Here is a 26,697-nt window from a genome sequence, read left to right on the forward strand (position 1 = left end):
GAGCCCCGGGAAGGACTTTGGACACTTGCCGCAGCATTGCTGAGTCCTTAAAGTCCATGCTGTAAATTTGTGCTGCAGTCTTTTCTTTTGTTTGCTTATGTGACTGGTCCCTTGTCTTGTGTCTGGCTGTGTGTGTGTGTCTGTTTCTGCATGTGTTGTTTTGTCTCCCTCCATCCCGTCTGTCCTCTCTGTTTTTGTGGCCCTGGGACGGGGATTGTTTGCAACTGTTCATGAATGTTGTTTTCTGAATATAAAAAAATAAAATAAATGTGATCACAAAAAGGCATGTTAATGCTTGGTTTTAAATATCTGTGTGAAGCATAGCTCATTTTTTTGTTTCGTTATGTATTAGACTTGTTTAATCTGCCTTTTTAGAATTTTCCCCCGTGGCGGTTGGTTTGTGTTCCTGTTTTGAGCCACCTACCAACTCCCATCGGTGTTCCTGTCCCTGCAGTGTGTGTTTATCCGTGTGCTTTGTTGTTGGTTTATGTAGGGCAGCATCAAGCATTTCACTGCACTCGGTGCGATAAAGACTTTATATGCATTTACAGGGGAGGGAATATTTTGGGGATTTTTATGTCTTGCTGCAACTCAGGGTGACAGGAAACTTACAATTTTAGGGTCTTTGTGTCGCGAGAGTGCTACTCTTAACCTCTCTTCTGAGTGTGGAAGATAATCAAATTCCTTCAGAAAACAGCAAAACACACTGACTCAAATCTTTCAACAATTTACATGAACGCCACATGTTTTTAAAGTCATAATTTAGGTAGTTTTAGTCATTTGTTTAGCGCTAAACAACCTCTTTATAGTCAAATTTTATTTCTAGGAGCAATGAGAAGCCCTACTAATGTTTTTTTTCTCCAATAGAGATCAATACAGGGCACAAAAGAGCTCTCACACCTGCTTCTCTGATAATGGGATGGACGTTAAATCCCCAACAGATCAGACCAAGCATGCATGTGTGTGTTAACCAGTGTCAGCTCACATTTGTGTATGTAGGGGGTTTAAGAGCTCACATACATTAGTGTGTCAGTCTGGCCACACACACGGGTAACTGTCTGCCAGTAAGTGTGTGTGTGTGTGTGTGTGTGTGTGTGAGAGAGTGAACCAGTCTTGGTCAAGCCTCTATAGTCAGAGTATAATCCACAGTAATCTGATCACATCCACTGATAGATTAACTCAGATAGGAGCAAAGAGTTCTCACACTCTCACTCACTCACACGCACACACACACACACAGTACTTGAACTGTGCGTGAAGAGAACATCTTCACTTTCATCCATTCTTGATAAAATATGAGTTAACATGGGACTTTTTACTTTGCAAAAATTCAAGACAAACTGGTTGTGATTTCACAGCTTCAATCCAGATAAAACCATGTTTCTGAAACAATGAAACAGTGCCATTAATCTGATTTGCTCTGTGGGCTTAATTAATCACAAAATCCCTCCAATAGTACTGTTAGAGCATCCGGCATCAAGAGCAGCAGGAGCTGGACAGCAGCAGCATACCGTGATGATGATACAATATGCTGCTGAAGGTTTTCATTATTTAAAACCCTGCTTAAATTAAATCTTGAAAACAGGCCAGTGTCTTCTGTTTCTCAACAATAAAATGACCCTGGCTAAACAAAATTAAAATTAGGTAAATGAAACTAATTTATTTCTGAAGAAGAGTCTACAGCCACCATAGCAGTCTGTGAGGCTGTATAATTACCTAAATATCAGCATGCTAACATGCAGACAATAAGCACTAAACACTATGTACAGTTGAGGCTGGTAGGAATGTAACTGGCCTAGCAGGTATTAGACAAATTCAAATGCTGACCTGATGATTGCACTAGATGAAACGCCAGGTGGTTAAAATACATCCGGATGACATAAATGTCCTTTTTAAATTTCATGAAAATCCATTGAATATTTGTTGAAAAAACAAAAGTAACAAAAGTATTAGCCTCATGATGGCATAATAGGAAAGGTCAGGGGATCACCAAAGTCTTTAGGATTCATCCTCTGAGGGAATATAAATGTCTAGACAAAATTCCATAGCCCTCCCTCCAATAGATTTGGAGATATTACGGTTGGACTAAAGTGGTGAATCGACTGAAATGTTTAGAGCAATGCCACTAGCATGGCTTAAAGTACATCAGAAATATAATGAATGGACACATTATGCTCCTCAGTTATATCTAATGTATGTCTAATGTGTAAATGTCACCAAAACCCAAAAAGCGATGCTTCTGGTTTTCAATATAGTATGTTCTGTGTAACATATGCAACATGGTGCAGTCTTTTACCCACAGAGCAGCTGACAGTAGTGAATGCTGTTAATGACAGCTCAGGTTCAAGCCCCTGTGACAGTCAGCACCTGTCCTGCTTGAGTGTCCTTTAGCAAGACACTAAATCCAGATCTGTGTAGTGCTCGACAGCCAAGCCTGACCTATGACCCCCCTGAGGAGTGAAAAAAGTGAAATGCTCCCACAAGTATTCAAAGTAAGATCACAAAAACATCAGCACTGGTTGTCCCAGAGGGTAACCACTGTCTCCCTGGATACAAAGGAGAGTTTTTGTTTTTTTTAAATAGAATGTTATAATCATCACTCTAAATGAGAGGAAGTTGTGTATAAGCAGCCTGCCTGGTCAGGTAAACATAAAAAATGTCAAAAGAGAAATGTTCCCCTACAAGTTAGTACGGTCACTGGTGCAAGGAAACTATTGTTTTATAAGAAGTACCTTATGTCACCTGATCCCTTCTGAATTCTCTTTTCCTCTGTTCTTCCTCTGCTTTTAACCTGTTTTTTCTTTTAATCGTTTTCATGTAAAGCACTTTGAATTGCCCTGTTTCTGAAATGTGCTAAACAAATAAAGTTGCCTTGCCTAAATTCAAATCTACTTCAATCAACTGCTAAAACACACTCCCCTTACTTTTCCTAGCATCATCTCTAACAGGGTTACCATCAGTGCCCTGTGGCCTCTGATTTGAATAGGGAAAGAGCACCCTGTCTTTAACATAAAAGTAAAATAAACCCAAATGGAGTATTGAAATCCATCCATCCATCCATCCATCTTCATCCGCTTATCCGGTATCGGGTCGCGGGGGCAGCAGCTCCAGCAGGGGACCCCAAACTTCCCTTTCCCGAGCCACATCAACCAGCTCCGACTGGGGGATCCCGAGGCGTTCCCAGGCCAGGTTGGAGATATAATCTCTCCACCTAGTCCTGGGTCTTCCCCGAGGCCTCCTCCCAGCTGGAGGTGCCTGGAACACCTCCCTAGGGAGGCGCCCAGGAGGCATCCTTACCGGATGCCCGAACCACCTCAACTGGCTCCTTTCGACGCGAAGGAGCAGCGGCTCTACTCCGAGCTCCTCTCGGATGACTGAGCTTCTCACCCTATCTCTAAGGGAGACGCCAGCCACCCTCCTGAGGAAACCCATTTCGGCCGCTTGTACCCTGTATTGAAATACATTCAAATATATTTCTGGAAGAGTCAACTTCAATTATGGTTGAGAATTAAAATATACATTATATTCATATGTATTCATATTTCATTAATATCCAGCAATAAGCACCACAGTCTATGCTTTAGTTTTTTTTTTACTTTATCATAACCCCAAGGCTGGTCAGAGAGAGTGCTTCTAGCCTCGTCACACTTTAAATGAATTTACCCGGTTCCTAAACTTCAAGACAAGAACCAAAGCTGGAGTCAACCAACTTAATGTGCTTTGTTTCACCATGAAGTCCCATGAACAAATTTCACACTTATATAAGGTTCAGAATATTTTCTCTGTAGGGGAAACCTATTATACAAAACCTCTGAATTTGGTTAGTACACATTTGTGTTATTGCTAGGAGCGTGTTAGCTAGCATTTGCTAATTATCACTAAACACAAAGTGCAGCCACTAGCATGGCTACAAACTTGAGAACAATGACATGCAGTTTACCAAAGAGTAAAAGGAGTCATTATTTAAAAAATGAAACACACAGAAACCATATTTTTCAAATCAGCTTCTCCTAATTTACCTAATCTTCACAGTTTATGAAAAGCAATTTAAAAAAAGCAATCTCGCTCGTGGGGTTTTTGCAGTTCCTGAACTTTGAAGTTCTTATAGTTTATTGACCAGGCCTGGGTGGATGTGAATGAGAAAGTGTCTCAAGGCCAATCACTATAAACAAAGAGTGCTGTGTTTTCTGGAAGACTAAAATTGGATTGTAACACGCCATGTCTGTCTCTGTTAAAATTGCCCCAACAACCCTCAATGCATTAGCATGGAAATAAAATAGTTATGTATTTTGTACAAAATGTGGCATCTACATCTACAAGAGACGCCCTGAGCGGAGACGTTCACATCGTGAATGTCTGGGAGGAGGGTATATGGCGGATTTTCCGGCAGCACCTGAATGAAAAATCGAACACACACACACACACACACACACACACACACACACACACACACCACACACACACACACACACACACACACACACACACACACACACAACACACACACACACACACACACACACACCCACACACACACACACACACACACACACACACACACACACACACACACACACACACACACACACACACACACACACACACACACACTTGACATAAAAGCATGAAAAGAAGTTTGAAGAGGTTTGTTGTTGAAAACAAGTCCTAAATGGGCTGTCATACACACAGGAGGAGAGTGAGGTTATATGAGGAGGGAGGAAAGCAAACAAAGGGTTTTTAAGAGTTGTGTTTGTTTACTTTTGCGTCCCAGCAGAATTTGTTAGTGATCTGGTGTTGAAACACAATATATTCTGATTGTGTGCCTCAGTAGCATTAAACTTTGGAATAAAACTGTCAAATTACATATGACTGAACTTTTCACCTGTGAGCACCCCCTCTTTCCAATGTCTTCTAACTTCATTTCATTTTAATCTGATCTCCTCCTTTGTCATGTGTTGGCATCTCCTCCCGTCCCCCCTCGCTGATTCTCCCTCTGCCTCTCCTCGCCACATGCCACCTCCCACTGATCGGCCCCTAGTCTAACATTTTTTCACTCTCCTTGCACACAGTGCTGTTACAGAAAAAGTAACTTAACACATTTGTATTATGTTTACCATTATTATGTAATAATTATGTAATAATGTTAAGAGTAACTCACATTATTATTACTATTCTTAAATGTTTTCCCTACCTTGTAAGCTTACACAATCTTTATATTGTTAATATTGCTTTTAGTATTAGGCTATATTGTAAAATTTGGTGGTTGTTCCGTTTGTGTGTGTCTATTTCTCTGACATTAATAACACACGATAGAGGGGGAAAGTTATTGAGTGTGTGAGACAGAACAGCAAAAAGAAGGGAGGAGGGACCGGTTGTAAATTCTACAAGACTTCAACCCCAAAGCCTCGTCAACTTCACTTCATTGAGAATTCAGACTGCACTGAGAAAACTGTGGCAAGTCTCACCAGGGTGTGCGTGTGCTAGTGAGTGAAGGAGAGAGAGAAAGTGAGAGAGACTTGGGGGGTGTAAGTCGGCTCAATGGAGCAATTGTGTGTGCTGGCCCCCTTCACAAAACCCCATCTGCATCGCATCACACACACACACACACACACACACACACACACACACACACCACACACACACACACACACACCTCTATTTTGATCATTGATTCTATTGTTCAAGACCTTTTTCAGGCAAAACATTGCCTCTTTGCAGTTTCCTACACAATTCTGAGGCGACCAATCAGAAACTGGCTTATCTACCTGGCAAGCAATTGGCAGGTTTAACACAATGACGATAGAGACTAAGCAGCTTCTTGTTTACCTTCAAGATAGTGGCCAGTGAACGCCACCAAAGTGCAGTAACCCGTTGATGCTGGTTCTACGTCACCCGGATCATTGGTCTGATTGGTCGAAAGACTTTCCAACTGCGTACAGAGTCATTTGAACTATGTCCGTTGGTCACGCCTCTTGTGCAGAGAAAATACAGAGCAGACTCCCCAGACCAATGCTGAAACCTATTGAGCTTGGCTTGGTCTGGTGATAGCCAAACTAGCTTCCTATATTTTTCAGATTTTTGTTGCTTCGATGGGATAGTAAATTGAATATTATGGGGTTGGGACTGTTAGTCCGACAAAGCAAGACATTTTAAGATGTCATTTTTAAGATGTCACCTAACTGCAGTTTGGTTCTGCTTGTGTGATGCTGTGGAACATAGCTAAGCAAGCTTGACACAGACTGCGCTCACAACCTCCATACAGTCAGAGAACATTTAATGAACATCAAAATAGTAAATGCTAACAAAGGTGGAGTTACATTGTGAAAACAGGCAGCAGTGTAGCAACACTGAATGCGTGGTACATTTTTATGTGGACCCCCTATTGAGGTGGTGGGTGTAGATGATTTGAGGATGAATGCAACATTAAAAGGATTCCTGTGTTTGTCTTAACTACCGGGAAGCTCCATTAATCAGTCCCTCCAGGATTTTGAGATCGCGGCAATTCAAACCCCCACCGCAACACGCAATCACAGCAGTCCCACGTGCCAGACTCTATATCAGTATGTGACTGGGAGCCAATGACCAAGCGGAAGTGAGAACGGGTTTATGTCACACGTACCTCGCCAAATTAATTTCCTTGTTTCTCCTATGAGTATGAGACGTTTGTGACTCGAACATCACACATTTACCAACACAACGTTTAGCAAAAGACCGTGCAAAACATTTCAGACCGTCCTGCCAACCTGTATACATTTTATACATTTCAATGAATTCTATAACGATTTTTCACTCTGAAGTCGCTGCTGTTTCAATCCTGTCAGCTCTCTGCAGCGGGTGGGCTGCTGATTTAACCCCTGCAACACACACACACACACACACACACACACACACACACACACACACACACACACACACACACACACACACACACACACACACACACACACACACACACACACACACACACACACACACACACACACACACACACACACACACACACACACACACACACACACACACACACACACACACACACACACACACACACACACACAGGAAGACTGGAGACAAGATGTACAGGATGACCTATATTGAGGACTTGCTCGTTATTTTAAGTGCAATGAAAAGTTAAAGTCCAGAAAGTACGTTATAAAACCGTATAAAAGTGTATCCCATGCCGGGTTAGGAACTTAACGTAAAGATCAGCAAGCCACTGACACATTCAGTATGTTCATATTTGATTCATTCAATAAATTATTATTTTTTGTCTTAAATCCACCAGCCATTTTCATATTATACCAACATTTGCAGCACCCTGAGCCTTTTTGGTAAGGTTGCTAGGAAAACTCAGCCCAGAGTAATTTTAATTCTCCTCAAAACAAGTTTCCTTTTTTATTTCCAAAATGTATTTATAAAGCACTTTACAGCAAACACCAGGTATCCAAAGTGCTTAACATCAGAAACCAAGAGTAAAAACACATTACAATAGAAAGAATGAAAATAGAAAACAGTAAAATCAGAAAAGATTACAAAGAAAGAATGAAATTGTCACACCACCGCTACTTATTAAAAAAAAAAAAAAGAGCTACATCTGTAATAGTGTCAGAGTCATAGGGCAGCAACGGCAAAAAGCCTGATCTCCCCACCGTTTATACCTGGACCTTGGCACTTCTAAAACTCACTGGTTCGAAGAACGCAATGACCGGTTGTGCTCCCGCAAAGTTAAGAAAATAAAATAGTAAAATGTGTTGACAGTATTGCACAGTCACATTTTTTATTGCACGTTTTATCAGTCCTTGTGTGTGGGTTTTGTCCATGTGGTCTACTGGGAGCCATGCTGATTGTAGAGTCTGACAGCAGGCAAAAACGACCCGCGATATCTCTCCGTGACGCAGCGCGAGTGCAGCAGCCTGTCACTGAAGGAGCTGTTCAGTGCTGACTGAGTGTCCTGCATGGGGTGGGAGGAGTCATCCATCATGAAGGAATATTTAGCCACTACCCTCCTGTCTCCCACCCCCTTCAAGGCGTCAAAGAGTGTGGGTCAGAAAAAAAAATTGTAAAGTATTTCAAGCTTTTTATACCAGGTCATACAGTGTTTAATGATGGTTGACTGCCATCAAAATTGCTGGATCAATTCATCCCTACTGTACAGCCTCCCAGTACAAATCAAACTAACTTTTCTCCATTAACTTTGCCATTAACTGGTCGAATGACCAGAGAAGCCAATTTCCCGAACACTCCCCATCTGTTCATTTGTCTGCCTGTCAGTGATGTTTCAACAGACACAATAAACGGAGCTCGGGTTCACGGTGTTATGGTGTCCGTTACGGCTTTTGTTGTGGCACTCTAGTAACACCTTTGAAGACACACACAGATGCCCAGAAGTCTTTTCATGTTGAGTGAGAAGGGTCAGACACAGGACTGTTTTTCTAGACTGCAATATGACATGAAAGACCATCAAAAGCGGGAGGTAAAAAGTGAAAAAGAAGTCAGAAAAGAAAGCTGAAGAGTACATTTGGTTCACAGTTGTTGACAGGAGCAGTGAAGAGATCTGCGAGTAACATGAGAGCAGATGAACTAGAAAGGCAGAGCAATACAACAATAGACCCAAAAAGTCATCACTGTTACAATGTAAAACTATGTGGTCTTCATCCCGCTACCTGAATTTAAAGAGGATCCCTCATGTTCTGATCTACCCTACTACATTTGGGTTTAAAAACCAATATATTTAGCTGCGTTTATGCCTCATATCCACAATACTCTGTATTGTTTCTGGTTTCTGAGACATTTGGAAACACTGCTGCCCCAGTTTTGGTTTAAAAACTCCGGGGTTGCTTTCTAGTCTGAATGGGCACAAACAGAGACCTTTTGAAACAACGATGCACATCAGTCAGTCTTATCGGTTAAGCAGGCTTACAAATCTTTCAGGAACAGTTCCACCTCATCGCTAACCAAGGCAAATAAATCCGTGGTCTTACTTTTCGCCCAATGTCTTTCTCCCAAATATTTTCAACGTTAATATCCATGATTTTCATCCGCAGAGCAACGTTAGACTATCGGCTTCCTGTTTACACCACGCACATGCCCAGCGTATGCGAATTGTAATGTGATAAGCGTAGTCAGGACGTGTTAATGTAGACTTAGATTAGTTCTGCTACTGGAGCTAAAACTACTCTGTAGGCAAAGATCTATTTTTGTCTCAAAACACTGCTTAAAATGAAAATGTAGTAGAATAGATAAAGCCTGAATAGCTCTCAAGGGTGTCATAAAACACCCATATGGAGGCATGATAGTCAGTCTTAAAACCAAAATGTTTAATTTTATCTTGTCCAAAGAGTTTCACAAGGCAGAAATGATTATATTCAGCATTGTGAAAGCTGCTTATTCCCCACTGCTAGTCAGCAGCAGTTTGAAAATTAATTTGAACAAATGACTCCCAATAATGGGAAAGTTCAGATTTAATTTTCAGAAGAGAGGGAAAGGCGCTGCTAGAGATACTAAAAGAGGGAAATCAAAACAATACAAGGCAAGAGGGAGAAAAAGATGGGGAGGGTGACAAATCAAGCAGGGAGGGAGATGAAGTGATGAATCATCAGTTTGTCAGAGAAGGAAAAGTAGGCCAGCATGGAGGGGTGCATAGGGTGTGGATTTTAAAATTCCCTAATTCAGTTTTACAAACTCTTTCAACCACTTGCTTCCTTTCTTTTTTTCCCCTTATATCCCCTTTTCCTCCCCGCCTTACTTGATCGCCCCCCCTCCTCCACCCTGCTAACAGTAAATGATTGTCACCTCCTCAACCACAACAGTGGTCTTGGATTACTACCACCAAAAATGCTTTTTCTTACTTCAACACAATCTGCACGTTGGGGATTATTTTTATTATTTTGTTTATTACACAGAAATTATTGTTGTGATTTGTAAAATTGCAGCCCCTGGTATTTTTTAAAGAGAATAGAATAGAGATTATGATGAGAAGTTCTGCTCTAAAAAGGTAGAAAGATAAAAACTGCAAATGGCTTTGGCAAGATGGTTTTGGAAGAATTTACAGTATACCCCCCCCCCCCAAAAAAAATGCTGAGGTCATGGATGTTACAGTACTGATAGCAACTAAAATCACAGCACTTGTTACCTCATACCATAGATTGTGTGTGTGTGTGTGTGTGTGTGTGTGTGTGTGTGTGTGTGTGTGTGTGTGGTGTGTGTGTGTGTGTGTGTGTGTGTGTGTGTGTGTGTGTGTGTGTGTGTGTGTGTGTGTGTGTGTGTCTTTGGTTGGAACAGGAAGGAGCTTTACTTCTATACGTATTTTCTTTCCCATACAAGGAGAAAAGTTTTCTATAAGCCAACAGGGGTAGGTGTGTTTCGTGTATGGGTATCATGTATGAGTGTAAGCAGTAATGGTGGGCAACGTGTGTATGTTGCTCAGTAAGTGTGTTTAGCTTGAACCATAGCCAAGATTTCTACAGTCTTGCATATGTTGCTGTGTGTGTGCTGCAAAACTCTGTGTGTAGATTCAACGTAGAAATGTCATATGCACATTTAACCTTTGCTCTAGATTTATATTTAAAAAAAAAAAGCTCTCCATACACACACTAGTTCTAAACATCAGGTATTTCATGATGCACACATGCAGGAGCTTGATTCCTACTCCCACTGGTATGTAATGGATATCACTCTCCTGTTTGGACATTAACCAGACTCATTCTGAACAATAACATCCTCTAAAGCAGCCGTTCTGTCATTACACACAGCCATTACACAATACTATAGCTAGATTGACGTCATCAGATAGTGCCTGATGACATCAGCAGGTCAAATTTGATAACTGTTAATCCAACATCAATGTAGAACGAGGGCGACATGATGTAAACGTTTACTCTGATATATGTTATACCTGTTGAATCCTGCTGTATGATGTCCTAAAGAGTTCACAACTCTAAACAACAAAAGAAAATTCAAGTCAGAACGGTCTAACCAGGCCCCCAGGAAGTGTGCCGGGACTTAAAACAAATTAAACATAGTGGCCAAAGGAACTCCCGGCCTGTCACATAATGCCCACTGATCCAGGAATAGTTATGTGGCGAAAGAGTCATCTGTAACTCAGTGGATACATTTTTTGAGCATAAAAAAACGGTGACATGATAAGATTTTGGTCCGGTAACATTTGGAAAGTCTAGGTCCTGGGACATGTTCTCATGTCTCAGCATATTGTTTGTAATCTTTTTCACAAAAAAACTAAAAACATTTGTTAAGTCTAGAAGAGTCAAACGATTAACTCATTTAATCCCCATTCAAGTTAGCAGAGCGCTAAACTTGGAGTAGCTGGCTCGGGTCGGCAGAGGTCACTAGTGTGCCTGCTCTATGGGCTGCACAGTGCCCTTGGATGGCTTTATGCACCACTAAGCAACTCACATACGAGTCAACGGGGCTCCACCTCAAACGCTGTATCCAGTTCTTATAATACATCCATGGGTCTAACTTCACGATTCAGTACTACACTGTGTACAGTCTACTCACAGAAGTAAGTCTGTAAAAGTATTTTGTAACATGTATAAAGTGTTTCCAAAGAAATCACTGATTTTCCTTTATGCAGACTTTAATACATCTGGTTTCGATGGGTCGCCTTTGACGTGTGTGTATGCAGTCGCTTGTGTGTTGCAAAACTGAGCGCACACGCAGGATCACAGCCCCATCGGAGCTTGCATAACGTTAAAATTCCCAAACATGTTCAACATGCAGAAGTTACAGAAGGGGGGAGGTGCGGCAGATGTAGGACTTTTAATGAAGGTTAATTACACACTCAGTTGTGTTCTGTAACTTTTCTGGCACACAAAGGAGATTTTTTTCCTGTAATAGGATACAGGCCCTTTGAAACAAATTGCTACTCTCATCATGCCGGTCTCCCCGGGGAAAGGCGTACATCTCATTTTGAATTATGACCTATAGTTCCAGTAACCAGACAGTGACATATTACAGACCTTAATCAAGCCATTTTTATGAGCTGGTCTGACAGTTTAGGGGTGTATGCTGTTTTAGGGTGTGTAGTTCACAGTTGGACTCAGTACTCAAACATATGGCCATGGTCCATTTCAGAAGGCTGTTGTGAGAGTCCTTATCATTACATTACATCTGTGAGATGCAGACAGTAAGTAAGCCTGCTTTCAAATGAAATCATTAAACAGCGGATGCTACATCGTGTCCAGAAGTGTGAACATTACACACAGAAGAACCACGACAACTGGCATGTTAAAAGAGGTCGGTCCAATGACACGCAAAAGCTAATCCTAGCTTCATTACTTTCATAAGTTATGAAAGAGAAAAAAACTGAGGTATTTTGTTCAATTTACAGAATGTACTGTGCCATTAAAAGGCCACATAGTCTGCAAGGGTCTGCATGTAGCCCAACATTAGTTTAATGTGCAGAAGACGCTTAGCCACCTACAGAAGGCAGCTGCAAGGATGTTGACTGGTACTAAAAAATGTGAGCACATCCACCCAGTGCTAGCTTCTCTTCACTGGCTACTTGTCAACTTTAGAACCCAGTTTGAGACCCTGTTCATTGCCTTTAAGGACTCTAATTGGTCAGACACCATCTTATATCCCAGATCTTATTTAAAAGGCACTCAGCCCCGATTTCTCTTAGATCTGTGGACAAATCTCTCCTCTATGTCCCCTGATCTCAACTCAAACTAAAAAGTGACATAGCCTTTGCAGTTGCTGCTCCACATGTGTAACCAACTGCTTTTAGATATCATATTTGCTACCTCCATTTCTGTATTTAAATCTAGGCTAAAGACACATTTTTACTCTCTGGCCTGGACACACTAATCACTCATTCTGTCATGTCTATTATTCTGTATGCTGTAAGTGCTGCTTGTTGTTGGTGAGATGTTTGTGTGTTCCTACTTTTTATTTTTACATTTCAATGTTTTTATAAAGCACCTTAGTGCTTATTTGTAGACTTACCGCACATTGGTCAGCTTTAGCTATGTTTAAATGTGCTCTAGAAATAATGCTTGCTTGCTTACATGATCCATGGCAAAACTGCAAGGTAGGTCGCAGAGCAGAGGCAAAGCGCAGCGCAGGAACATTCTGGAATCGATTGCGCCTTGAAAGGTCTGTGGTCGATTGGTTTGTGCTAACCGTCTGAATTGTTTAAGTCACCAATGTTTTATTTTATTTTTAATAAATGTGTCCTTTGGTGGTTTATTTCCTTTGTTGACATGTGCACATTTGTAAGAAAAATCAACTCTCAACTGACTGTGAGAGGTTACGATGCTTTGACCATACAAGAAGGATCCACAATCTGCTCCTGTCTTGTAATTCAGCTGCAAATTGAAGTATTCAGTCAATGGACCAAGTTGCAGTGAGTATTACGACATTTCCTTTCAGTACCGTTTTCCTACTACAGAGCAGTAACTAAGTTTGATTAGATTTGTAGTTTGCTGCGGTTCTTAGAAACTGTGAGAACAGTGAGTAATAGAGGGAGAGCTCAGTAATCAGAAACAACAGAAACAGCAGAGACAGCAGTACAGTCAAAATACAAATTCTCTGGTAGCACAATCTATCTCAATCCTGCCATTACAGTTTTGGAGGGGTAATTTCATTTAGCTTTAGTGTTCATACATTTTAATCAGTCAGCTAACATGAGCCACACACACAGCCACCTCTGATGGCTATAGTTTTAGACTGTTGGGTCAATCATTCGCAGGCAATGTGGGAGAGTGAACTCTGATCTGTGAGAGCATCACATGCTCTAGGGCTGCCATGTTGCTAATTGATGGCAGCAGAAGGAAGAGTGACAGTAGAGAGCAGTTGACAGACGGCAGACTGTACTTATTATTAGTTATAATGAAACAGTCCATATATCAACAAATAAAGAAGGTAATACAAATACTGAGTCTACAACAGTAGACAGTGTCCCGTCTAACCTGCGTGTGTAAACTGTATGTAAGCAGCAGACTTGGCCTTGTCTCTAACATAATGTTAGACTCCAGAGTATTACAACATGCAGCCAACAAGGATTGACACAACCCATTTGAAACCAACCCAAGCTTAGGTATTAGATGGTTTCAGCTACTGTATTCTTAGCCTGTCTTGATGGGGTCTGACACAATCACATCTGCTCCGCCCCCACCAAGTTGAAAACACAGATAAATCAAACCTACCTTTTAAGGCAGAAATACACAGAGACACAGGAAAAAGGCCAAGAGCTCAGGATATGCCGTTACTCCCTTTATGTAGGTGGTTTCTAAAGCTGTGAGTTAGGGTCTAAAGTGGGTCACACTCACAGGCCTTCTGGTGGGACAGTTTGTGTTTTCATAATTGACTCCCAGGGTGACCGACTGAATTTCTGGCCTACTTAAACAGAACAAACGAAATAAGAAAAGCACAAACAAATAGAATGAGAAAACAAGCACGCGTAGGAACAGAGATTAGTATTTTTCTGGAAAACAGAGGAATTTTGCAAATAACCAGGGAAGAAAAGAAACTATAGAAGGAAAAGAGAATGTGGGAGAGACAGAAAGAAGTGAGTGCATTACCATATGGCCTGCAGGAGAAAAACTGAAGAGTTTAACATCACCGCACACTGAAATATGGCCCGAGTCAGGGGAACAAGCATTGCCTCCCACACACAAGTTTATTAGGTTTCATCCCCTTAGTTACCGTTGCTACACCTGTCAAACTTTTGATTCTCACACACAGTTGACAATGATAACGGTGGCAGATTCACCACTTGATTTAAAAAACCATGTCTGTTTGCTAACAGTGCTGGTATTCCTGACTAGAACTGATGGGTACAGCGGCTTATTTGGAGTAACAAAGAATTCCCTACCATAAATAATCGTGCATGAACATACAATTACAACTGGCACAGTGCTGAGGCCACAGAACTAGTCTGGGGTTACACATAAACCTCTGCTGATAGGAACCTTGGACAGAGTTTCTGTTAAAACAGAGTTTATGTTTAAACAGAACAACAAAACAGAGTTAAATCGTGTTAAACAGAGCCATTTATACAGGTTTTACAGAACCACCATCTAAGGTTTCTGTCACCAGAGAAACATGCCATACTAAAGCAGTCTGTTTTAGCACCAGAATAGCCGTATAGACTCTCAGAAGACTCTTTTTTTATGTAAATGATGTGATTTTCAGGCTTTTTCCTTTAAAATTTCAACCCCTTGGACCGATGACTCCTATTCATGCTACCTTTTTTTGAGGCATCCAGGTCGGACACAGCAACTTAACTTGAAGGTGACAAAAAACACTTGTCTCACCAAATTGTGTAATAAGTTGCTATATAAACACAGGACAGTCTGAGACACAAACACATATGTCCTAAATCTGCTGACGTGTCCCTGAGAGGGGAGCCTAAAGGAAAAGCCAGCAAAATGAAAAAACGTGTGCATATATTAACATACTGGGCTCTAACAAACTGTAAATACAGGAGTCTGCACATAAACGGGTAACTTAAGTTTCCAACCCTGCCGTCACTCATTCATTCTTACTCATTTTAAAGTGGAAGAAGCCAGTAGAGCTGAGTCAGTACTTGTGTTTCCTGACAATCCCATTTTAACATTTTCTAAAAAGGCACTTCACAAGCTTCTTCTTTACTAGTATTGACATAACATTAAAAACTTAACTGTGGAATTTGGACCTTTTTATGGGTGTTTCTGTGTATCTGACAGTGTTTCAGGTGGAGAGGTCACAAATGGCAGCTGTAGTCAGTTTGACCAATAAATCAAACTGTCAACCTTTATTCTACACATTACAATAATTCTTTTATATATTAAGTGTTGGAATTCACCTTTGTGTTGGATCTATTTTCCATGGCCTTCTTTTTCCACTTTTCCTGTGCTCACTTTTGTCCTACATTTCCCAGAATTCCTTTAAGAATGCCTGAGATTTTTATAGAACCAGTGATCATGACAGTTAGATAAAACAAAATCTGTCTTTTGACTGCATTGCATTCTGGTCTGTTGAGGCAAGTGTCAGAGGAAATCTTTTTTTTTTTTATATCTGCATCTTCTCCCCCAATGTACATCCCTAACAGCTGTTTTAACAGCACCATGTTTTTTTGGGTTGCATCTTACAAGATGACATTTGTTCTGAGTAAAACTGAAAACAAATGCCGGTTAGTTATTGAATGGCCATGATGTATTGCAGTGTGAGAAATTAACACCTCCCACCAGACTGGTGTTAAAAAAAAAATCTACCCACCACTTTGGCAGATGGCCAGACATTATTTGGACTTTTCTTACTTTTTAAAAATCAGTTAGGCTGAGTTTCAACTTCAAATGCCTTTTGCTCTGCTGCTGTTGAAGTCATTCTACCATCCCTTCTTTCTACGATGTTGATTGATTGAAAGCTATCACTGCACAATTTTTCAGCATTATCTTCTCAATCGTGTGTAGGGTAAGGTACTAAGACCTGGCGCTAATACGACACTGGTGCCTAAATGACCTGTGTCTAACAAAGGGCAACACATTTGGGAGCATCATTTTGGTGCCCCTGAAATGCCTGCCCTGCGCTCTGATCCCCCAAAACGGACATAAAAGGCAACAGAAGCATCACTGCATGTGACGCTAGTTAAAACTTTAGTGTGTCATTTTTTTTATAGTAATGAACGTCATGTCCTCCGTGTCCCCTTGGCTACTAGCAACTGTGTGGGGAGGGGTGGCATTTGCGAGGGGTTGTTCAAGTATTCACCGACAGAATTTTTGTTTATACTTGAATTACCTGGGGGGCAAACATACGCCCACAGCTTTAAAACTACCCTTGACAGAGGTAAACCTTGCCTACCGTTGCTATACTGGTTAAAACCGTTAAATGCTGACAGCTAAATGGGTAAAAGGGGGCCCTTTTTTTCCTGTAGGGATTCCAACTCGGGGCTACAACATCGCCCCTGCTGTTTTGGAAAAACAAATTTATTGTTTAATTTTGAAACTCCCGCCAGCTGATGGGCATTTAAAGTTATTGTAAATACCTTTTTTTTTTCTAGGGGTTTTTTTTGTCGTTACCAGCTTTTGGGGAAATTATTATTATTGTTATAATCTTTTTTTTCATTATTAAAATCTTTTTTTTTTGACCTATGGTCTTTGCAATAAACAGCGTTCTTTTAAAAGTTGCGAAAAATCTTTTTTTTGGTCCTATAAAAAAGGAATTTATATATAATATATATTTATAAAATTTTCCCCCCCCGCCCTTTTTTAGGGACACCTGTCCAACTTCTAAACAGCCCTCACATGGCGCAAACCGTGCTTTAGCTGTACTTTGGGGCAAAGTCTCCTCATTCAAACCCGGGATCAGTATGGGGAAAAAAAGGTGATTTTATGACTTTTAACTTTGGGAGATTGTTGTGCCAAAGGGGGTCTAGTATTTTCGAAACTGCTAATCTACTGGATTTTCACCCCAAAACCATCTCTGGGGTTTCCAAAATGGTCCGAAAAAGAAAAAACTCCAGGGGGCGGCAGTTCTGTGGCAAATGCTTTTTTGTCCAGAGGTCATGGAAAGGGCCAACTGGTTCGAGCTGTAGAAGGGAAACATGCCAAAATACCCCCTTTTAAAAACCGGGTGGCAGAAGGCATCTCTAAGCACATTTACTAAAAATTTTGGGCAGATGGCTACAGCACGAAACCAAAATGGGTTGCCACTCCTTTCAGTAAAACGAACTATTCAGTCCCAAATCTCAAATCCAAAAGCTTTTTGGGATTGGTGGAACGGGGATTCGCATCATGGATTGCGGGCCACAATCTGGGGCAATGTGTGTGCCATCTTTTCAATATGGACCAACCTCCGGGGAATGCTTCCAGCCCTTTTTTAAATTATGCCACAAAGATTGGGCAGTTCTAAAGGAAAAAAGGGGTCCAACCCTTTTACTAGCAGGGGTCCTAATAAGGGCCTGTGTATTAATAACCCAGAAACTTTTTAAAAAAATTTCGTTTTCCCGGGTTCGAAAAATCCAACAACCCAAACCCTATCCTGTTATCAAATCTAAAAACACTGAAATCACATGTGTATTGTTTTTTTTATTGAACTTGGGCTTTTACTTTCAATACAATGATTTTCAAGAGTCAGCAGTGTCCATTACATACTAAAGTAGAATATCTTGCTTATCGTGATGCTGCCAAAACATTCTGTTTAGAGAAGGAAATGGGTGAACAAAGATGTGCACCTCATTCCAGGGTTTGGGGCGGCCAATGTCAGCATCAGGATTCAGTGACCCAAATTTGACAGAAAAATAAATTTACTGTGAATGTTTCAGGATGAGGATGAAGTGGGTGGCCAGGATGCCTGTTTGCATGTACCTCAATCTGCTTTGCATTTTATTTGTTTTGAATGTTGGCAGAAACAAAACAGCTGAGAGCGGGGGAGACGGGACATTCAGACAGATATTTTGTATTCTTCAAAAAAACAGGTTGAACTAAAATATTCTCTAGAGAGCAGATACATAGGCAGATACAGAGTGTTTGCCTTTTAATGAAGTCATTTCAACTTCCAATTAGAGCACACACACACACACACAACTATCTTTACTCTTGCCAATCATAGGTGGCAAAGGTAGAGCTCAACTTTTCTTTTGATTTTCAAAAAGACAAATTTCCCTTTTGGTATTATGTGGTATAATGTAAGCCGAGCATTTTGTCCTTTTGTCCAGGTTGTTGAATATCAAATTAAAATTGTGAATCCTGATAAAGATATTTATCTGCTGGTTTGCAAATGTAGTTACATGAGAAGAGAAATAGCAAAAAAGCTTGCATTTGAAGAAATACATTTTTCCCACATTTTCTGATAAGTTATTCTCAAAAACTATTACATAATTGTCATAACTCCAGTCACAAAAAAACTGTGAGCAATATTTCCATTAAGGCATTACATAGCCTAGTAGCAGTGACGGGAAGCGCACCAACTAAATACTTATACGGATGGAGCACTTTTGCTGTCATTTATTTAGTGATTTGAATGTCCTTGCCACAAAGAGGGCACAGATATAACAGCATGGCCACATGCACTCCCTATCGGGCCTAACTGAGTAGTTTAGCGTGATAACAGGAACACAGATTACTGCTGACCTGATCGCATGCTTCACTTTGAAGTTCAGAAGACGTCAATGTTGTAAAGTAGCTACAATGGTTTTCCTCTCAGTGACAAATTGAATAAAAGACGGTTGTTCTGTATTTGATGTTTGAATAAAAACTCGCCTCTGCAACTTTGATTATCATCATCCCTTTCAACCTATCCATGAATGCTCATCACCCGCCAGGGAAGAAAATCATCACAAGAAGAAAATAATCCGGTTTACAGCACACTCACAGATGCAGCATGCTGTTGAGTTTAACCACAAGGAAGCTACCAATGACCAAGAGGGATTGATACAAAAGATAGAAACGAGGAATAAATAAAGTATATAAAACTGGAGTTCTCATGCCACAGATCAGGATGTAGTGAAACTAACTGCCAGTTTGATATAAACAGATATGAGCTGCTCTTTTAAACACCCACCTTTACGGTGCTATTAACTAAACAATATTTGTCTTTCTTTCTTGCCGATGTCTCTAAATCTCCTGGTATCTGCAAAGCTGTCTGTTCACCGCAGTCAGTCATTGGGTTTCAGGACTAACTCCTTCTGACTGATGGAAATAAAAGCTGCCAGATCCAACGCAACCCACCATTCTCCTGCTTCGGATCCAGTAACTCTCTTTTTCTACCCCTTTGCCCTTGTTTCATCATTCTGTCTCCATCTTTCCATCATCAACCTGTCTTTTTGCGGGGCCTAAATTACAGTAAGTGCTTAAATTGTAATGTTTGCTAAGCCTAGCTGCTCCCCTTAGTTACTGTTGCTACAGCTGTCAAGCTTTTCTGTTCCCACATGGCATATATGCAGTCGACAATGTTTATAGTAGCAGATTTACCACCCAATCATTTTAGAAAAAAAGAATTGAGTTTTACTCAAAATACAAAAAACTGTACCGGCTATTAAAACAAAGCTTGGATCTCTCACACACACACACACACACACACACACACACACACACACACACACACACTTAAATATACATTTGGTGGATACATTTGATGCTGAAAGCTACATGCAGCAGGCAAAAAGTCTGATTTATCATCAGCTGATGAGCCACATACGAGACACAAAAAATAGGAGCAGCATGATTCTTGTATGTTGCAGTATATAGCCAGTTAGCATATAATAAGGAAAACGTAAAATCAGACTACTGTGCCTGGTACCTAATTCCCCCCATTTCCTAGGAAAATCTGGAAGGACCAGATGAAACAGTTATAGCTTCTTTGCTCCCATATTGACACCTGTCCCTTTAGCAAGGCACTCCCCTAAAATCTTATATAAACAGTGTGACACATCTTCTCTGGTATCTCTATTAACACCATGGCAAATTCCTCATATTACTTACTTGGCAATAAATCATTTTCTGATTCTGACTCTGGATCTATTGAGCATCTGTCAATCTGTCAGAAGTAATAATTACCTATCGCATGAACGAACACACGCACGCAGGATTCAGTACCCAGGGAACCCCCACACTAATTTAAGCCTTTTATTGATTCAGTGTATGCTCTATGGAACTGCATTTAGTTAGTTTGTAATAATGGATCTGCCCACTGGCTGAAATTACACTGTATCCTGGCATTATAACTACATTGAACTGCTGAGGCCTCAAGTGGTTTTAAAGCCACAGCTCTTTCAGCCAGATGATTGTAATGCAGTTACACAACAGCAGGGACTCGAACACATGCAATCAATATTATGACTAAAGCATTGAGTGTGTATATTCTTCATATAAATTAAACATTTGACTGTTAAGATAGCTGACACACTGCTGGATCTGTGTGAGAGGGTTCACGATGATGTTGTGTCTTACTCCACAAGACAGTCCGGGCTCCAGTGTTGCAGAGGCCAGCATCAACCTTGTTCCACATAGTACTACCCACTAATATATGCCAAAGACAAAACAAACACTAATAATGTGCCATCATCACTGAGAATGTGAGGTATTACTGATCAATTTTTCTAATATTTCTGCTTTAAAACAGCAAAATAAACGCCATGATCAGAGCCGATGAAGCCACACTGCCTGTGACGCGAAACAGATGCATTGATAAAGTCGTAGTTTCAGACATCCAAGGATAGGGAGAAGCTAAATGCCTAGAGTTACAGATAACAAAAAGCTGCAACTTTTACTCACAAGCTCTAGACCAGCAAGCGTTAAAAGCTTTCCGAATCCCTGCTGAGCCGATTCATGTGTGCCCCCCTCCACAGTTTGCTTATAGAAAAGCACTGAACTCACTTCTGAAATCCTCTGCCACAAACTTTAAAAAAAAAACTAATCCAAACCTCTGGCTAATCACAACACGCTGAGAAATACTTGCAATTCTACTGCTATGATCCACCTTTGGGTGTGAGCTCAACTCCATATCAACAGTGAACAGTGTGTACTTGAGTCAGTCTGGCATGACTGTGTTTACCACATGTCTTTGTGATTTGTTCTTTCTCAGTCATTCTTTCCTCTGCCCCTATTCTTAAGTTGATACCGTTTATAGTAATTGAAGGATTTCATTACATTGCATTTGTGCTGATCTATATTTTTATAAGAGAGACACTTGACAAAGAGTAAACCGAATGTTATACATGTCATACAGACACACACCTCATTTTAGGGAGAAAAAAAAAAAATCAAACTGTTTAATACTTCCTATACTACACTCCATTCTGTGTGTATGCAGCTTTACTCAAACAGCTGATACATTTTTTTATAAAGTCTGTGTTTGTTGTTTTTTCCTGCCACCCTCCACAATCTGCTATTAGCCCCCCCCCCTTACGCCACTGGTTAGCAGGAAAGTGGACTCACAGTGGGATGCTGGTCTCTAAGAGTTGGAAGGAAAAGCCCTCTGAGGTCTGTCCAAGAAGGAAGACTTAAATGGGGCACCCTGATCAGCCAACAGGCTCATGTTTGCCACATTATGTTCCTGTGTACAACAACGCACAGATACAGACATTGTTGTACTAAATCCAGCTGCTGGCTGTCTCCCGAAGTTTCATGTCATTCTACTTTCTGTTTATTGTGTATGGGATAAAAAAGAAAGGGGAAAATCCACCTTCAGTCCATAAACTACACACTGCAGGAATACATATATCATAATACTATTGAAATCTTTTTTTAATCAGAAAATGTGTTGCAAAAATTAAGCATGATAATATATTTCAATTTTCCATATATTTATATGATTTTCCATTAATTACAATGTGAATGAATGAACTTGAGCCTCAGCTGTGTGTCGTTAGATGCAGATGCAAGCTTTAACGTTAGCCACAGCCGTGAGCCTTTGGTTATGGTTAGCAGAAGGCTAACCAATTAACAACATTTTCTCTCCATCTCTAAAACACTTTGTGGATTTGAACGTGGTTTATTGAGTTTACTGTCTCTCTTTTTGAGTACTCAGTCTTCCTTTTTTGTGTTGCTTTGCAGTGTAGGCAGTTGTTGCCATTGATGGAACAGCAACTTTTTTCTGCAGGATTTCCCATCATTGAATCAGGCTTTTACTATCCGAAGGGACTTGCAAGCACATCTGCATTAGTATAACAGCCAATAGGGACGCCCTCTCTCTGAAATTACTTCTGAAAAGTCTTTCGTTACAAGCTAGATTTTCTAAAGCCTGAAAACAGAGCCATTGAGGAGGTGCAGAAGTCTAGTTTTCGCTCAGACCACTTTACAGTATTCTGAATGGTTTTTAATTGTAATTCTTGATGTAACAAAAACACTGCCTACACCAGCCTTAAAGCCATTGTATTTCAAATCTCAGAAATTTGCTCAAGAGCACTCAATATCACTGAGTACACTGCTAGAAAATAAATAAACTTTCCCAGTGACACAGCTCTAAATTTAGAATTAAAAGATATGAGGAACATTTTGTACAAAGGTTTGCTTGTGACCTCTGGGGAAACATGGTGACATTTCAGTTGTTTTTTCTATTGCCAGACCAAAATAAAAAAAAGTTTGTAAGGAATATGTCAGGATTGGTAACATTCATTTTTGCATGCTGTGATAGCTTGCAGACAATGATACTGTGTTCAAAATGTGTTTAAATTGGCATACAGACTCTTACCAGAAGGACCTTCTTCCAAATAGGGTACTTTTGAACTGATAATAGTAGAAATCCTATTTGGTGGGCGCTTTGATCTTAAGAGCCATATTATTCTGGGTGTGTCTGACAGAACTGGAGAACTAGTTGAACTAATTCCTCTGGCAGAGACACTGTCCTTCAGATTATTCAGAAGTGGGCATTTGAATACTGCCATGAGAGTGTGAGTGCCACAGAGCTGTTGGATTCCCCACAGTGGATGCAAGCAGCGATGACACAACAACATGTAGCTTTGTGAGGTGTAATGTTGGATGCATAGGTTGCTTGGAAAATTGAAAGTGAAAAATAAAGTCACTGCTCATGGGCATGCCTTTGTCTGATTTTCTTTGCACGGCTAAACAGTCTCCAGACATCAGCAAGTTGCCATTATCTCAATTCTGACTAATGAATGAATGAATGCACCAACTCAGTCAGACTACAAACTCAAAATTTTGAATTTCCTATTTATTTAAGGGATGCACCAACCAGCAAATGTGTTTGTAATTTTGTTTCATAGGCCCCTGGTTCAGAAGATTCAGTCCATCTTTGTAAAGCCTTTGTGTGAATTTTGAGATTTTTGAAAAATTTGCTAACCTCCAGCTTACATTTGTTTCATGAGCAGTGAGAATTTTTTAAATGCCTCGACACTTTCAATGGGGAGGAAGATGTGAAGGAAAACACCACTTAACCTGTGCAGCTCCACCTTTGTTTAAACACATTGCATCTCCCTTGGAGTAAAGCTCCAGCCATGTGCAACTGATAAACCAGGATCCATATTTATGCTACCTGCAATGTGACTCCAGAGAAAGTTGCTTATCATGGATAACTTTGACCCCTGTAACACACACACACACACACACACACACACACACACACACACACACACCACACACACACACACACACACACACACACACACACACACACACACACACACACACACACACACACACACACACACACACACACACACACCTATCAGCCTAATGGAAAAGTAAAAGGGCTGCTCTGGTTGACTGGAGCAAAGTAAACACAGAGAGACAGGTGGAATACACACAGGGTGCTCACACTAACACACAGTGCACGTGCACACAACCACACATGCATACACACAACAGACACACAAGCCAGATACGTACATATGTACATACATATGTGTGTGTGTGTGTGTGTGTGTGTGTGTGTGTGTGTGTGTGTGTGTGTGTGTGTGTGTGTGTGTGTGTGTGTGTACAGTGGGAAAATGTCTTCTTCTACACCACACCACTCTTCTACACACAACCTACATTTCACATATGACATATTATTGCAAGTACAGGCCAGGTATATCATGAATGGAATTCATGCCTCCACATACATAAAGTGAATCTTACCAGTTACTACTACAACAACTACTACTACTACTACTTCTGAGGTTTAGAGTGTCATATGTCAATAAGTCCTTTGATGAAGGTACTAATGTTCAGTTTTTGTTGAAACTGTTTTAGAGATGCTGATTGAACTTTGTGGTCATTTTGGAGAACGTGGTGTTGTTGAATTGTATTGAGTTATAATGTGCGTGTGTTAAGTGTTACGGATAGGGCTGCACGAGTTGTAATGAGCGTGTGTTAAGTGTTACGGATAGGGCTGCATATAAATATACAGGGCGCTTATGTGAGGAGGGCCCACAAAATACTAGAATGAATAGCTTTAAATGTGGGGAAGGGCCCATAGAGAATGCCTATGTACAGGGTCTGGAATTTGGTGCTACGCCCCTGGTTGGAACCATCAACTGTTTGGCCTTTTTTGCTTGAGAAAATTACTTTAAATGATTATCACATTTTCTGTCAATCTACTAATAAATAGTTTCAGCCATAGGTTCTAATATTTAGTCCAAACGTATAGGCTAAATGGGGTAGATAAAATATAAAGTTATAACAGCTTCAACAAAAACTAAACATAGACTGCATTAATTTGGTGTTTAAATCTGGCATCTGAGTGTATAAAAATGTGAAATGTTTTCACACAAAAACCTGGACATGACAGCAGTCAGGTTAAACTAAATCTAGGTTGTTCCCACAGTGTAAAAAAAAAAAATTGTTAAAAGCCCTAAATCACATCCTGACATGGTGTATCAGTGATTTAACTCAGCGTTAAGCTGCACACTTCCTGATCTCTGCTCATTTCTGGGAGCAGCAGCCGCTGTTGCTGACGTGCTCTATAGGCTAACCCCCCCCCCCCCCCCACCCCCACCCCGGATAACAATCACTATCCGGGCTTTCACCCTTATTCTGCTCTTAAATAAAGCGGCGCCGTCACGTAAAAGTGGTTGACAGGCTGCCCAGCGTGGACGTGCTCCCTCCGCTTCCACGGGAAGGCAATCGCCGGCACAGCGGGAGGTCTGTGCACGCCGACCCGGCCAGCCCCGCTACCCTGCTGCCCTTGTCTACACTCATTTCCAACAAATCAATTCCTGCCCACTGATACTAGCGGGCCTTTTATCACATTCCAGCATCGGTGCAGCCGCAAAAACTGACCCCCGGAAAAGAAAGAAAGAGACCCAACAGCGCCAAGTCACAATGCTCCATCATCGCTTTGTCCGCGAAGACAACATCCGCACGGACACCGAGACGGAATGTGTAGCCAGAAAAAGCAGTCGAGGAACGAAAATCCTACCTTTCGACTCAACGCTGTCCCCGAGTAGAAGTAGTAGGCTATCCCCAGCACCCACAGCACCGCAAAACATAACAGTATCCTCGATTTCCTCCGCATGGCTGCTTCGTTTTTCGTCTGCCTGCCTGTGTGTTTTGTGGCTCTGCTCTGGTCGGGCTGTAGCGGCTCGTCCAGGTCGGTTGTGTCCGTGCAGGGCGCTTCGCCGTGCGGCTTCGGCAGGCTTCGTCAGTCGGTCTGTGAGATCGGAGGGAGCAGGAAGCAGCAAGCCCACATCAACGGGGTTAGAGGGCAAAGGCTAGCCCACTCTAATCCAATCAAAAGCCGGCTCAGGCAGCCCTGGAGGAGGGCCCCGGCTGGCAGCTGGCAGCGACTTGAACCGTGCCGTGCTAAAGGGGACTAGAGGGGGTGGGGACAGTCCCTTTAGGAAATGATTGTTGTAAAAAATCAGTTATGTGGCTCCGGGAGCTGAAAGAAGATCCATGATCATAATGCTATGGTGTCACTGTCTGGCGTGGAGCTGCATGTGCTCCGACGAGACGCTAGGGGCGCCAGAGACACTTTAACCCGGGTTAAATAAGCGAAAACAAAATATTTCTTTTTACCTTCTCTGGTTCTGAATATAGTTGTATATGCAGTCTATTTTCTGAACATGGATGTATAATAACAAGTGAATCAATCTAGCATAATGGAGATAACCTGAAGATCCTGAGCTCTCCTTTCCTCCTCCCTCCCTTCCTTCCTCTGTTCCTCCCTCCCTCCCGCCCTTCCTTCCCTCCTTCCTTCCCTTTATTTCTTCCTTCTTTACTTTCAGACCTTTCCTTCATTTCTCCCCTTCCCTACCTTTTATTATTATACATTTTATAATTTATGTTATTAATCAAGAAAATAATTAGCACAGTA

The 26,697-nt window shown here is 41.1% G+C and overlaps 1 protein-coding gene across 1 annotated transcript in view; it reads right to left on the reverse strand.

Moving 5' to 3' along the window:
* Positions 1-26,193, reverse strand: part of galnt2 (UDP-N-acetyl-alpha-D-galactosamine:polypeptide N-acetylgalactosaminyltransferase 2) — a 58,569-nt gene extending 32,376 nt beyond the window's left edge. Inside the window, exons 1-2 of the mRNA XM_032516636.1 lie at positions 25,952-26,193; positions 25,801-25,906 (exon numbers count right to left, since the gene is read on the reverse strand). Coding sequence (XP_032372527.1) covers positions 25,801-25,896 — 96 coding nt within the window. The 5' untranslated portion in view covers positions 25,897-25,906; positions 25,952-26,193. The remainder of the gene's footprint in view (positions 1-25,800; positions 25,907-25,951) is intronic.
* Between the last annotated feature and the right edge of the window lie 504 nt (positions 26,194-26,697).

This window comes from Etheostoma spectabile, chromosome 1, assembly GCF_008692095.1.
Source record: "Etheostoma spectabile isolate EspeVRDwgs_2016 chromosome 1, UIUC_Espe_1.0, whole genome shotgun sequence".
In the NCBI taxonomy this organism is placed as follows: Eukaryota; Metazoa; Chordata; class Actinopteri; order Perciformes; family Percidae; genus Etheostoma; species Etheostoma spectabile.